Source organism: Rattus norvegicus, chromosome X, assembly GCF_036323735.1.
Source record: "Rattus norvegicus strain BN/NHsdMcwi chromosome X, GRCr8, whole genome shotgun sequence".
Classification (NCBI taxonomy): Eukaryota; Metazoa; Chordata; class Mammalia; order Rodentia; family Muridae; genus Rattus; species Rattus norvegicus.
This window is the reverse complement of record NC_086039.1, coordinates 55,376,876-55,391,692: the sequence shown is the minus strand read 5'-3', so window position 1 is coordinate 55,391,692 and position 14,817 is coordinate 55,376,876. Positions and strand designations below refer to the sequence as shown.

The window sequence follows — 14,817 nt, the reverse complement described above, 5'->3', positions numbered from 1 at the left end:
CAGGAGCAGATTAATACTTCTACCATTTTTTAAAAAATAATATCCATTTTAAAACTTCTTTTACTTTTTAAGATTATAATTGTTTTATTCCCCCTCCCATTTCCTCCCTCCAGGTCTTCCACATATCCACCTGTTTGTTCTATTTCAAATTCATGACCTCTTTTTTTATTAATTATTGTTATATGCATATAGCTGAGCATGGTGGCATATGCATTTAATCCAAGCACTAGGGAGACAGAGGCAAACAGACCTTTGACTGTAGGTGATGTCTATATGCAGATGAGGGCTAGCACATGTTAGGTCAAGGCCATGATTGGACAGTAAAAAAGTAAGGCAGGGACAAAATTTTTGTAAGGCGAGGGAGAAGGGAAAGTGAGAGAATCAAGATGGAGATGGAGAAGGATGAGCCAGCCCTGGGTGGCCCTAGATAATTATGTATATTTTTTAAGAGATAGGTTTTATAGGTAAATTTATCTTATCTAGGTGAGCAGTTTAGATCTTTATCAATTGGTTGTGAGTTTGTTGTGTGGATGAATTGTGATTGAGAATTTAACACATAAACCTGATTGATAAATTACAGCTTATTGAGTTATGATTTCATGAGGAGTTTATACCTTAACTATCAGGGGACAGTTGCAGGAGTGTGGGCAGAGTCCGTGGCAGGGAGCCGAGATAGGCCAGCCACTGCTGATCATCTAGAACCATGGTTTTACTGGGTAGCTGGAACCAGAGAGTTCAAAGCTAGTAGAAAGCCTCAGGGAGAGATGCTAACCAGAGATAAATTATGATCACTTCCATACGACCCTCCAGTGCCAGAACTAACTCTAAGTACCAGCGTGGTAAGGTGCTACACTGGAATGGGCCTCAGACTGCATGCATCTGAGAATACTTGGGGGCAGCATGGAGCTGCTGAGATAAAAATACCAGCAGTGCCATGTGACCCAACGGTGCTGGTGCTATGTGGCCCAATGGTGCTAGCACCAGTGTGGATAAAAAGTTCTACCTAGTTTTTAATATTTACCACAACATTTGAGTACGAAGCCTGCCTAGTATCCTTAGAAAGTTTCAAGTCAGCCAGGGTTATATAGTGAGTTCTTCTCTCAAAACACCCAAAACAATAATAAAAATGATATACAAAATAAAATACAATTCAATGTATGTTTTATTCAACAATTCAATCTTCATAACTGTCACAATTATACTTATTTAAGATAATTATTGATTATATCTAATTCTTAAATTAATACAACATTTTTGTAAGTTCTACATCTTACTGGAATGCTGTTAACAATAACATCAAATATAAAATATAAATTGAAAATGGATTTATTTATTTGGTATAAATAGAATCACTTTTTAACTTTATAATCAAGAACTAGGAATCATGCATAATACTATTTTTTTAGATATTATAGACATAGATAGATAGCCACAGAGTTTTATTCCTGAGTTTCACAAACTCCAGATAGTAGTCAATCAATGTCTTCTAGGAAATAATATTAAAGAAAAACAATTTAAATCACATTACCTATAGCTAAGTAACAGTATATTAACACTTTCCAAATCATGAAATGAAGCTTAAGTTTTCTAAACTTATGAGGGTAGAAGGATGGCTTAGTGTCTTAAAGCACGTGCTGGTCATTCAGAGGATCAGGGTTCAACTCCCAACACCTATATGGTGGTTCAAAATCATCTATAACTCCAGTTTCAGAAGATCTCACAACCATTTCTAGCCTCCATGAACACCAGGCACATGAATGGTATACATGTATACCTATGGACTAAACTTTGACCATTGCTTATTTTTAAAGGCTCACAATATAGCCAGGTATATCCTTGCAAAATTTCATATTAGACAATAAAATGCTATATGTCTTTTAAATTCATATAACGATTTTTTAAATTTTAGGACTAATATCCTTCAGATCCATGTTCTCTATGCCTTTACTTGGCATATTCTATCTTACATTTCTTAATGATATTTTTCTCCATCTAAATATCTGTACAAATATATTGAGACAATAGATGGGGGTCTAGAGAGATTTTTTGAATAAGGGAGTTGGGGGAGGAGTAATGTGAAAGACTATTTCCTATCTAACCAGACCCCCAGAGCTCCAAGGGACTAAACCACCACCCAAAGAGTACACATGAACAGACTCATGGCTCCAGCTGTATATGTAGCAGAGGATGGCCTTGTTGGGCACCAATGGGAGGAGAAGCCCTTGGTCCTGAGAAGGCTGAAACCCCCTGTGTAAGGGAGTGTCAGGGTGAGGAGGAGGGAAGGGGTGGGTGGGTGCAGGAGTACCCTTATAGAAGCACAGGGTGGGGGATAGGATAGGGGAGAACCAGGAAATGTAAATAAACACTTGAAATGTAACTAAAAAATCCAATAAAATTATTCTGAAAGTGAAAATAAAAGTAAGACACAGTTATCCATTGTATGATCTATGCATATTTAGTAAAATTGTACTGTAAAGGTAGACAGTCTCTAGAGCTTTTTATTTATTGGTTACAGGCATTGAATCTCATCTCAAAACTTAAACTTGCTCTTTCAAATAACACATTCCGTACATTATTGATATATGTCCTTTAAGTTATGTATCTTGATTCTGTTTGAGATTTGCTGATGGTTTATGGCGACATTGACATGGTAACAGGCATTTCAGTTGCATAAAAATAATGATTCTCCTAAAAACTTAAATGCATGTCCAGGTGTACAAATACACACACTTATGAATTCCACTACTAGGAAAGCTGAGGCAGGATGGTCCTACATTTAAATCTAGCATGATTTACAAAGGAAAACCTTGTCTCAAAACCTGCAAAGAACACTTCCTTTAAAATTAATTTCATGTGATACATTCTGTAGAAATATATGCTTGAATTGTAATCAATAATGTTGATATTTAGTTATCTTCCTGTAAAATGTTCCCTAAAAGAGAATTATAGTAAGTTGGGGTTCTCTAGAGTCACTGAATTTATGAAATGTCTTTCTATGTAAGGGAAATTTAGTGTAATGTCTTATAGTCTGCAGTCCAACTAACCCAGTAATGGGCATCTGTGAATGGGAAGTCCAAGAATCTAGTAGTTGTTCAGTCCCATGAGGCTAGTTCTTTCAGATGGTCTTCTGTATTAGCTGGAACTGTGAAGAAGTAGGTTCCAACAGATAAGCTGGCAAGTTAGTGCAATCAGACAGAGAAGAGTGAATCTTTCTTCTTCCAATGTACTTATGTAGGCCTCCAGCAGAAGGTGTGGCCCAGATAAAGGTGTGTACCACCATGCCTGGATCTGGGGCTTGTTCTTTCCCCGGCTGACCTTGAACTCAGAGATCACCTGGGATTAAGGGGGGGAACTACTTAGTCCGGACCTATGCTTTTCATGGCCACAATGCCTCAAGATCTGGACCACAGGTGTGCCCTCCATTTCTGGATTGTAGTTCATTCTAAATATAGTCAAACTGACAACCAGCAATAGTCATCACAAGAAGTGATTTCAATACTACATTTAAAAATGTTTGGGTAAAAAAAGCAATAATAAACTGTTTTTTTTTTTTTCATTGCTAAGGATCAAACCCAGGACTTGGAACATGCTATGAGAGCACTTTCCAACTAACCTACAGAATCAACTGTTAGACTTGTTAAAGACAAGATCTTCTTACAAAATATCCCAGGTTGGCCAGGAATGTGCCATACAATCTAGGCTGACCTCATACTTGAGACCCTCTTGCCTCTACTTCTCAAATCCTGAGATTACAGGAGTGTTCCACGTAACTTGGTCTGGCCTGATTTAGTTCAACAATGGTGAACGTCTGTTACATAGAAAAACAGAATTTTTAAGAATCTAGCAGAAAGTATAAAAACATGAGCAAATACAAAAGACTGATGTCTTAAAATACTAGAACAGATTTTTGAATGTTTTTTCTTATGCAACTGACAAAATTCAAACGATACTAATTTTAGCCAATATAAATATTTTTGTTATCGAAAGTGTAGAACCAAATGCAAAAAACAATGCCTGTGAGTGTTCTTTAAAAGAGGACAGCTGAGCACATTGTACTGTCCGTCCTCTTTGTTTATGCTGTAGAAGTCCTAAGCACAATTTTGAGAGATTTCCATCACTACTTAGCTTGGTTATAAAGCTTTCAATCCTTAGGAACTACCTTCCTGGGCCCCAGTGAGCAGAGAGCCATACAGACTATTACCATAATTTATTGTCACATCTAATTGAGAGAGTTAGCTTACTCTTAATGTCAGCACACTTTTAAGTTCATTTTTTGGCAATCATGCCTAAGTGTTCTCTTACATTTATGTTACTGGGGTAGGCTCTCACTGAATTCATATCCCACTCTTATGTTCTACTTGAAGCCAGAAAGTTCATATAACTAATTATGGCTAGAATATTTCAGTTGTGCAACGCGGGCTTAAGTAAATAAAACTGTTGTGAAAGGTAAAATATCCTTAATAAATCTAGTATTCTGGAGATAGTAGATTCACTTCTACCTTTTAGTCAATAATTGATATTTACCTTATTAAAGTAGCCAATTGACCTATATGCCGGTATACATAAAAATGAAGTAAGTGTAGGAAGTATAATAATGAAAAAAATTTCCTCTCCTATATACATATTCGTGATTTACCTCAATGAATATTCTATACATTTATTATCATGATTTCACTCATCTTATTGTGATTTTCTATCTAGTATTGTTACTTTGCTAAGACAATGTTATTCCTTCTGGAGTCAAAGTTTCTTAGCAGCACTCTTGAATCTATGAACTACAGTTGCTTTGTCCCCTCAGGCAAGGATTCTGCTTTGTTTTTTCATATACCCTTTGATGTTCCCTTGAGAAGGCAATATCTCTTCTACGATTCTTCCCAATAATTCATAAACTCAGGCTAATCCTGAGAAGACATCCCTAAGCCTCAACTGAAGAACATTCTATAATTCTATAATAGATCCTCTTCTAAATCTCACAAGTAGCTCTCATTTCATTAAATAAAACATACTGTAAAAAAATGATACACTTGATAAACTTAGCCGTGATGGAAAATGCTTGATCAATTGCTCTTTTAGCTGTTTCATTAAATCAATGAAATGATCCAGTTTTTACCAGTTAACTTGTTTTGGTTTATTTCGTTGAGTGGGTACAAATGGCTTTATGTCGTGTTTCCCACACTTTTCTCCACAGGTGGTTCAGCTAACCTTACCTGCAGAGCCTTCTTTGGGTACAGTGGAGACGTCAGTCCTTTAATTTACTGGATGAAAGGAGAGAAATTTATTGAAGATCTGGATGAAAATAGAGTTTGGGAAAGTGACATTAGGTAAAATAATTTTTTTTACTTTTTCCCCCCTGTGACAGACTTTTATTTTATTTATCTATTTTTTTTTAATTTTAAACATGTGGAGTTGAGTTAACATTTGCTCTGTTAAGCATGGGAGGGGTAAGTCAAAACAACAAAAGTTATTAATATTTTATCTTTTGATTATCATAACAGAAATTCTGTGATAATTTATGGCAAACAAAGAATGGTTAAGGTCAATTATGGAATTACACAATGTGAACATCATTTACAAAGAATAATAGTAATTCTTTTTTCTAAATAATTTATTATTAATTATTCCAGATTTCATATAGTATGTCTTGATCATATTCATAAACAAACTCCACTTCTCTACCTAAGAATAATTTCAAAAGGAACATTTCCCTAATAGTACACTAAAAGCAAAACAATGTAAACTATTGAAGCCCATTCTGCCCTTAGAAAAATCATTGTCTTTTTAATTCATGAAATCAACTTTTAAAAGTTGCTGAGAGGAAGCCAGCATGGTGGCTAAGGTCTGTAAACACAGTGCTCCATAAGCTCAGACAGAAAAGCTGCCAGGACCTGAAGACTAACCTGGGTCACCTGGTTAGTTCAGTGCCAGCCTGAGCTAAAAATGAGATACCCTCTCTTTAAAGAACTACTGAAAGGAGCCATTAGCAAGGCACTACATGGACTCAAGTACAAACATTTTATTTTCTGTGAATGCTACTATATATCTAAAAGCTACCAAGTAGCATGTAAAATGCTTGATGGATTGATGGAGGATATACAAATTTTCAGCTTTAAGGTATAAATATTTATAAAGAGGAAATAATAGAACAAACCTTTAAATTTTTACATATCTATTTTGAGGACATAATCTTTATACTTTTTAATGTAGTTACATATTTATTCACTTACATGTAAGCAAAAAGGTAAATAGTGAGGAAGTAAATTGTATTTGGACATGAAGAATTACTTCTAATCTTAATGTAAATGAGCAAGGAGTTTCACAATGATAACTAAGTTATAAGCAAGTCAAATGATAAATATTTTCTAAATATTCTTCCATATAAAGTTTTTTGTGTTCTGGCAGAATATGAGGATTTAAGCAATGGTTCTCCTTTTTAAATGTCAAGACTTTTAAAACTTTAACAAAGATATAGGAAAATGTTTTTCAGTACGAAGCAAAAATTTATAAAACTGTCATAGGAGATCATTTCTATTGGGTTCTTCTCGCTGGCAACAAATACATAATATCTCACTGAGGAGTGCTTCAATTTGATTCTGGAAGATCCAAATGGGCAACTGTCCAATATGTACACAAAAATCTTTCTTTGCCATTTTTCATGTTTAAAATGTTTTATTATTTACCAACACATTTTTTAAAATTAAATTAAAGAAGTACCATAAACCTACACTGTCTAACTTTGACTATAAGAGCTGAATGAATGCACTAGAAATTTGTGGTATATATCACACACACACACATACACACACACATACAGTTATCCAGGCAGGAGTTTGGAGATAGGAATATTGAAAGCAGGAGAAAGGAAACCTAGTTTAAGAAATTTTCCATGTGTTTTGAGAGATTGCTAAAATATCTAAGAATAAGATTAGTGAGCATTTACCATTAATTTTTAAAGTCAAAATTAAATATATACCAGAACTTTTAGTCTATGTGTTTATGGTTTCATATTTCTTTAAAACTATGGAGCACATTTGTATTTCTAGGAAAAATAAGTCAGTCTGGAGGTTTCAACTGATATGTCAAAATAACTCAGAAATTTTTTCTTTCTTATTCTTGTTAAAAATAATCTGATATATAATTATGCTTCCAGCCTATCATTTTCGAATCTCTTATCTCATTTTTAAATCGTATCTCTTCTTAAAGGAAAAGCAATTTGTAAACTTTTCTTCAAGGTCTTTCTCACCTCTTTGTTATGACAGTATGATTGTCCTGCTATGAGAGATAATTAACTGCTAGTTCATTAGCATCTGCGAGGACAAGTTTCTTCATTAGAAGTGAAGAAGAAAAGGGCATGATATCATTTAATTAACTTAGCATCAATTCATAGCCAGATTTGAAGCATAATCTTTGTAGGTATATTCTCATCAGATTCAAATTCATCTACAATTCTTTCTTTTTCATGTGTGTATATGTTTGTGTGGGTTTTTTGTTGCGTTTTCCTTTATGTTTTAGAATCCTTAAGGAACATCTTGGAGAACAGGAAGTTTCTATCTCATTAATTGTTGACTCTGTGGAAGAAGGTGACCTGGGGAATTATTCTTGTTATGTTGAAAATGGGAATGGACGTCGGCATGCCAGTGTTCTCCTTCATAAACGAGGTGAGTGGAACCTTCTCTGCTTGTGAAATGAGATAAATGTTCCCTAGAAGGCAAATCATTGGAATCTAGTAAAAGAAAATTCCCTTTAAAAAAATTTTCCCATAAACCTAGCACAAGTAGAACAATCCCATTAGCACTCTGTCCATGAAGTGTTAGTTGACTCATGCCCATCAACACACTGTTTAAAGGCCAGTACTCAGAGGTGAAATCTGGAAGGAGAGAGCAAGGTTTGATTAATGGTTAGCACCTAGCTATTTGTCTCTAGATGAATGACGTTTTAAGAGAACTCAGGGATAGAAATGGGTTTTTAGGGAGAAGAAAAAAGAGGCAAGGAACAACAGGAAAGAAAAGTTATGTTCTATGAGTGGTTATTACCCAAAAACAATTCCCCATTCTGGAGTATGTGACTCCCACACCAGAAGATTGATGTTAACCTCCTGTATCAATTTCTGTACTTTTTAAAATTAATATGAATGTCCTGAGAGTTAATACTCAAAACAATTTGTATTCTTTTGTTTGCTGATGCACAGAACTGGAATAAAAAGGACACATCTTGATTTGGTCTAAGAGCATCCAGCTGTTCTGGGTTTTGTAAATATAAAGATCATTTAGCAGTTAACATCTTCATCATTTACATGCAGCTTTCTTTAGAAATTAGAATGGTGGGCAATGGCAAATCGCAAAGGGACAACAACTATTACAAAAGAAGAGAGCATCACAAATGGATTTCTAGAGTTAAATTTGGATTCTTGGCCTTGATTTATTATCAAATGTATAGCCTGAGAAAAGTATTCTCATGTCAGTTTATGACATGTAAAATGGAGAAAATATTATCAACCATTCAGTGATTTATAAAGATAACAAAAATAACAAACAGGAAGGGCTTGATACAGTACTTATATACAGAAGATGTTTGATGAAATGGTATTTGAAATAGATATTAGGTCATTAAAATAACTTCATTTTTAATGCAATAAAGTATGTCATGATTGGAAGGTTGTTCTAGTAGTTCAAGAACTGTGTCTGATGAATTTCTCAATACAGTATTTCTTGACATTTTAACCTCGTAAAGTTTTTACGTACTTAATATCCTCCCATGATTAATAGTAACTTACTATAAATAAAATATGTTTTATTTAACGGTATAAAATGTAGTGTCTGAAATAGTAACTTTTTCTCGGCAGCAGCTCATCAGTTTATGCACAGGTGTGTGTGTCTGTGTGTCTCTGTGTATGTGTGTGTGTGTGTGTGTGTGTGTGTGTGTGTGTGCATGTGTGTATGTATGTTTGTGTGCTGTATGTGTGTGCTCTCTCTCTCTCTGTGTGTGCCGTATTTGAATTATTTAAAATTAGTGATGATTATAAAATGTGTGAGTTGGGGAAATTTTCATGCATGTTAGAAGAGAAAATATTTTTTTCTCCTTGTTACTGTTAAAACATTCTAGTTTACTTATTCCAAGTACACTTGGTACTCTCTTACTCAGCAGATTTACAATGATTTTAATTTCAAAGCACATCTTCAATCCTAAAGTCTTTGAGGTTTGAAAAGAAAGAGAACACTGAAGACTGTTCCCTACATTATTGGGAAATAGATTCTCTTTGAATAGTGTTGCTGAAAGCTATTAAAATAGACACCTTGACTGTCAAGGTGACTATAATATTAAAGTAGCATATTATGCTGTAATGTGAGGAGAGAGGAAAAGGAAGCAGCAGCCAGCCACATTTCTTCCTGTACTTTAACAATAGCCACACAATGAAGGAATTTGAGGGAGGCCCTGTGTATATATAGAAGTATAAAAGTAGCCTTGGTGGACCATAGACTTAAATACCACAGACCTTTCAAAATAGCCTTTCAGCTTATACTGGATCACATTCCATCTCTATAAAATCCATTCTAGCTTTGGAAGAATCTGTTAGAAAGCATCTCCATTTCTCTGGTTTTCTCTCCATTGGCTCTAGTTTATACTTTCAATTGCTCTTTCCTTAGCAATCCGATGTTTGATAATAGTCATCATGACCCGGCTGAACCTTCATTTCACCATGCACTCACTCTTCATTTATAGGTTTTATTCCTATGACTCTCTTGAATATAGTCTAAATGAAGAGTTGAAATTAGTCCTTAAGAATTGAACTAGTGAAGAAAAGCTTAGGACACGTGTTAAAAATCTATTGGGTTGGAGGCTGGGAAGTTAAGAGTATTTCTTGCTCATGCAAGGAATCTGAGTTCAGTTCCCAGCATCCATATGGTGGCTAAGAATAATTTATAATTTCATTTCTATGTGATCTGACACCCTCCTCTGATGTCCATGGGCACCAGGCACACATGTGGTAGACATATACACATGCACACAAAATACTCATGAACAAAATAAATCTAAAATTATTCTATTAGCTTGGACAATATATATTTCCATGTGGAGTAAGGCACAGATGAAAATTAAGGGATTATTATAAACAAGTAGAAATACCAATGTACTAGATGTGTAGGTGAAGACAACAACGCTGTTTTTTCAGGCAGGTATGCAGTTAGTAAGGATCAGACATACTCTAAGATACTTCTTGCGCGTTTAGCCTAAGGTTAAGCAAAGCTACTAGAGCTGTCAATTATAGAAAATACAGTTTTGAAAAATCAAGGAAATTATTTAATAATAAATGCCATTAGTGGCTGATTATCTGAATATGAGGAAGACACATGTGACAAATTTTAGTTGCTCTCAAATACTTAAGTTTTCCATGATATTTATAACAGTTTGTTCTTTCTAAGATAAAAAGCATTAATTCCCAAGGAGTCCTTTGAGTTTTTATACTCTGAAAGTCTGTTCTTAAAGTGAATGTAAACCTTCTCTGTAAGAGAGTTGGAAGAAAGAAGTCTTCCCTTGCAAAGGCACAATAAATGGGTGTAATCTTTTCTCAAGGAACTCATTATATGGAATGACCCCACTCATCAAACAAGGAAATTGGTAAGCATAGGACATAATTGTAACTTTCCCACCCTGACAAAGTTCTAAAAGAGAGGACATAGCAAATACGTGTCATAAGTTTGAATCTTTATGATAAGGTCTCTGACACTGTCAGATTGTCACACTATCAATTCTGCCATTATCAAATAATTTTCTACATTTCTCAGAGGACCCATGCTAAAAGAAACAACTGGAAGCTGCCATTGTTCCTCTTTTGTTTCTGCCACCAACTTAAGACTTCCCTAACTTACCAGTTTTCAAAATCTTCCTTCTAAAATACTTTTGTAGAGCTATATTAAAATATTTGTTTCATATAAATCAGTAGTTCTCAACCTTCATAATGATGAGACCCTTTAATGCAGCTTCTCGTGTTGTAGTGAACCACAACCATGAAATTATTTTTATTGTTACTTCACAACTGTTATTTTGCTACTGTTAACAATCATAATGTAAATAGCTGTGTTTTTTAGAGTGGTCGTAGGTAACCCCTCTGTAAGTGTCTGATGTCTGGGGTGGGTTATGACCCACAGGTTGAGAACAGCTGATTTAGATCTTTAGCATTCAGAACTGTAACTTCTGACACATAAAGTTTATCCAAAGTTCTCTAAACATATTTCCTCCGCTGTTCCTTTTTGTTCAATGCTATTGCTATAACATGATTTCAGCCCTACAATGACTTACAGTATAGACTTGAAAAGCATACTACGGCCCATCAAATGAGTCTACATTTGAGGTAGGCTCAGTGCTATATTATTATTAGCCCTCGATCTTTATTTGGAAAAATCATGATTTTATGAAGGCAACTAAAATCTACCAGGAACTTTGACCAGTGAAAAATCCCACCATAGATATATCTAAAGCCGTCAACTCGTATATCCAATAAAAAAAGGTACTTGGGAATTTAGAATTATGTAAGATACACACACAGAGAGAGAGAGAGAGAGAGAGAGAGAGAGAGAGAGAGAGAGAGAGAGAGAGAGAGAGAGAGAGAAACTAAAGGGAGCATGAGGTCCTGTTTGTCTATGAGTGCTTTGACTCTTTTTCCTTATTCCAATAGGCTGCCTAATTTCATTTAACTTTGCTTAGTGTCTAGCCTAGAAAAATTGAGAGTTAAATACTGGCTTCAAAAAGAGCTAAATAGTTTTTTTTTTTTTTTTGGTTCTTTTTTTTGGAGCTGGGGACCGAACCCAGGGCCTTGCGCTTCCTAGGTAAGCGAAGAGCTAAATAGTTTTAATCTAAGGATAGATTGAATCCTTGTGAAATTTCCCCTGGCATTTTCATTATATAGGGTTTGTTTAGGAAAGCATATTTTTTTGAGATTTCATGGATGCAATTTTGTTCTCATGTTTAGAAGATTCTCTCTCTCTCTCTCTCTCTCTCTCTCTCTCTCTCTCTCTCTGTGTGTGTGTGTGTGTGAGAGGGAGAGAGAGAGAGAGAGAGAGAGAGAGAGTTTGTGGATATAACAATAATAATTAAAGAAGAAGAGATCAAGAATTTGAGAGGGAATGGTGGGAATATGAAAGAAGTTGGAAGGTATAAAAGGAAGGTAGAAATTAGAACAAAAGTAAGGTTTACATGTCAGTTGCTGGGCTGTTTCTTATTCCTGCCTATACTATAGTTGATTAAATTTTGTATCTGAGTCTCTGAACATTTACCTAGATTCCTTTGCTTGGGTTTCTAGTTGTTGTTGCCTATCTTGACATGCACCAAACCACCAATTGTCCTCTAAACCCTAACTTTTCTTCTTCTCTCCATTTTGTATGTCTTCTGTTTCTCTAATAAAAAGATCACTCTAAATTAGTGGTTCTCAACCTTCCTATGCCATGAACCTTTAATACAGTTTCTCATTTTGTGGTGAATTCTGTGTCAGTGACCTATGACTTCTGGTCCCAAATTTTATGACTATTTCATGTCCTCACAATATGGACATCTTTAAAATCTATAACAAAGCACTTTCATAGTTAAAAGCATGGAATGGAGAACAAAACTGGCTGTTTTCAAGACTCAACACTTCTTTATAATTTTTCTGTCTTAGACAAGCCACTCCATTTCTGTGAGCCTCAAATTGTCTTCTATAAAATGGGACTGCTAAGTGATCTATCACTTATAGCAGCTTGAGATTTAAATGAACATATGTGCCAATGCTTATCACAGCATCTGACATATATTTAGTGCCCAATAAATGTTAACAAGCTACTACAAGATTTCTCTGCTTCAACTCTGTACTATGAGGGTAATGAAGGATGCAGCGATCGTGTGTTCCATTAAAAATTATATGCATTCTAATTTATCTTTCATTAAAATGATCATCTTTAGCTCCAGCAATTATGTCTCATTTATTTGGATTTTACCTTACAATAAATTTACTTTAATTTGAATGCATTATCCTAGAGAATTTCATTCATTTATTCATACATTTAATGATAACTTTTAAGTGTCTCCTGTGTGCCTAACAGTGTGTTCACTTGCAAAATTGAATAAAGAGGAATAAGAGCTGATATAAATTGGAATGTCATGGTCTCCATTTTAAATTACACTGCTATCAAACATTCTTAAAACAGAATTGTGCATTTTTAATGGATGTTTGACTTTAGAATTATCACATTAAGAGTTTTCAGTAGATGCTCCCAGTCCCACCCACTCACTACCACCTCAATGCCTTAGCATTCCCCCATAACTGGGAAAGGAGCCCTCCTAGGACCAAGGGCCTCTTCTCCCACCAATTCCAATAAAAATAAAATAAAATAAAAACAATTGATGTATGCTAATTAAAGAAAGGGAGGGATGGAAGGGAAGAGAGAGAGAGAGAGAGAGAGAGAGAGAGAGAGAGAGAGAGAGAGAGAGAGAGGAAAAGAAAGAAATCCCAGATTTGAGAGCCTGTGATGGAACCATAGTGATGGACCCCTCTATCACTATGTCTATGTAGACAGAGTGGGGCTAAGGTAGGGATGCAAAAACAAGAGTTTTCAGTAGCAATTCTGGTCTGAATGGTTACATTTTCTTATACTGATTACAATAATATGACAATTCATTCATCATGAGGTAGTAGAATGGGCAAAGTATCTAGCTGAGAGACTTGGTGCTACCTAACAATGATAAACATCTAGGTTTTCTTAATTTCCACTCAAAGTATTTCACTTCTTCTGTGTGCTCTGTCTCTCTCCAAAGAATGTAAGCAATAGGAATTAGACTTGCTCAATAAACTCCCTAGTCCTGGAAATGTCCCCAGTAATGAGATTAATGTGCAAATAATTTAGGATGCAATGTTTTAAAGAGGATGCCTTTAGATCCAGTGACCTGTGTATTCCTTTGTGTAATGGATCATCTTTGTAATGTGTTGCTGTGTCCTTGTTTTTATTTGCCTAACACATTTATTTCCTGAGAGATTGATAATGGAACCTAGTAAATCTCTTTGAAATTTAAGAGGATCCATTTGGTTTGATTGACCACTGATATTAGAATATTTTTGAAAACCAAATCCTGCTGTGACATTACAATATCCCAGTGCTCCGTGTGGCACTATCTCCCTAGAAGGCTTAAGTGTTATCCATAGAAGAGTCACTCTTTTTTTTTTTTATTAACTTGAGTATTTCTTATTTACATTTCGATTGTTATTCCCTTTCCCCTTTTCCGGGCCAACATCACCCTAACCCCTCCCCCTCCCCTTTTATATGGGTGTTCCCCTCCCCATCCTCCTCCTATTACCGCCCTCCCCCCAACAATCACGTTCACTGGGGGTTCAGTCTTGGCAGGACCAAGGGTTTCCCCTTCCACTGGTGCTCTTACTAGGATATTCATTGCTACCTATGAGGTTGGAGCCCAGGGTATAGTCTTTGGGTAGTGGCTTAGTCCCTGGAAGCTCTGGTTGGTTGGCATTGTTGTTCATATGGGGTCTCAAACCCCTTCAAGCTCCTCCAGTCCTTTCTCTGATTCAGAAGGGTCACTCTTAATGAGTCTTGCCATATGCAATGACAATGTATTTAGGAATTTAAGTTGTTTCTACACAGCTAGTATGTTTAAAAGCTTCTTTACTTATATAAGATTTAACACTTCATCATCAAATTTTTCTTCTCTTATAACATTTTTTTTGCTTCTCTGACCCTCTGTTTTGTGGGAAAACTAAGTTTCCAACTCCATATTTTTTAGTTGCTTATGCTAAAACAAATACAATCTGACTGGAGAGATGACTTCGATTTTAAGAGC

At 35.3% G+C, this 14,817-nt stretch overlaps 1 protein-coding gene across 2 annotated transcripts in view; it reads left to right on the top strand.

Annotated features, from left to right (window-relative positions):
• Il1rapl1 (interleukin 1 receptor accessory protein-like 1) overlaps window positions 1-14,817 on the top strand; it is a 1,504,708-nt gene that overhangs the window by 1,435,794 nt on the left and 54,097 nt on the right. For both annotated transcript variants that reach the window (XM_017602087.3, NM_177935.2), the window contains 2 exon segments: window positions 5,189-5,321; window positions 7,510-7,655. In XM_017602087.3, coding sequence (XP_017457576.1) covers window positions 5,189-5,321; window positions 7,510-7,655 — 279 coding nt within the window.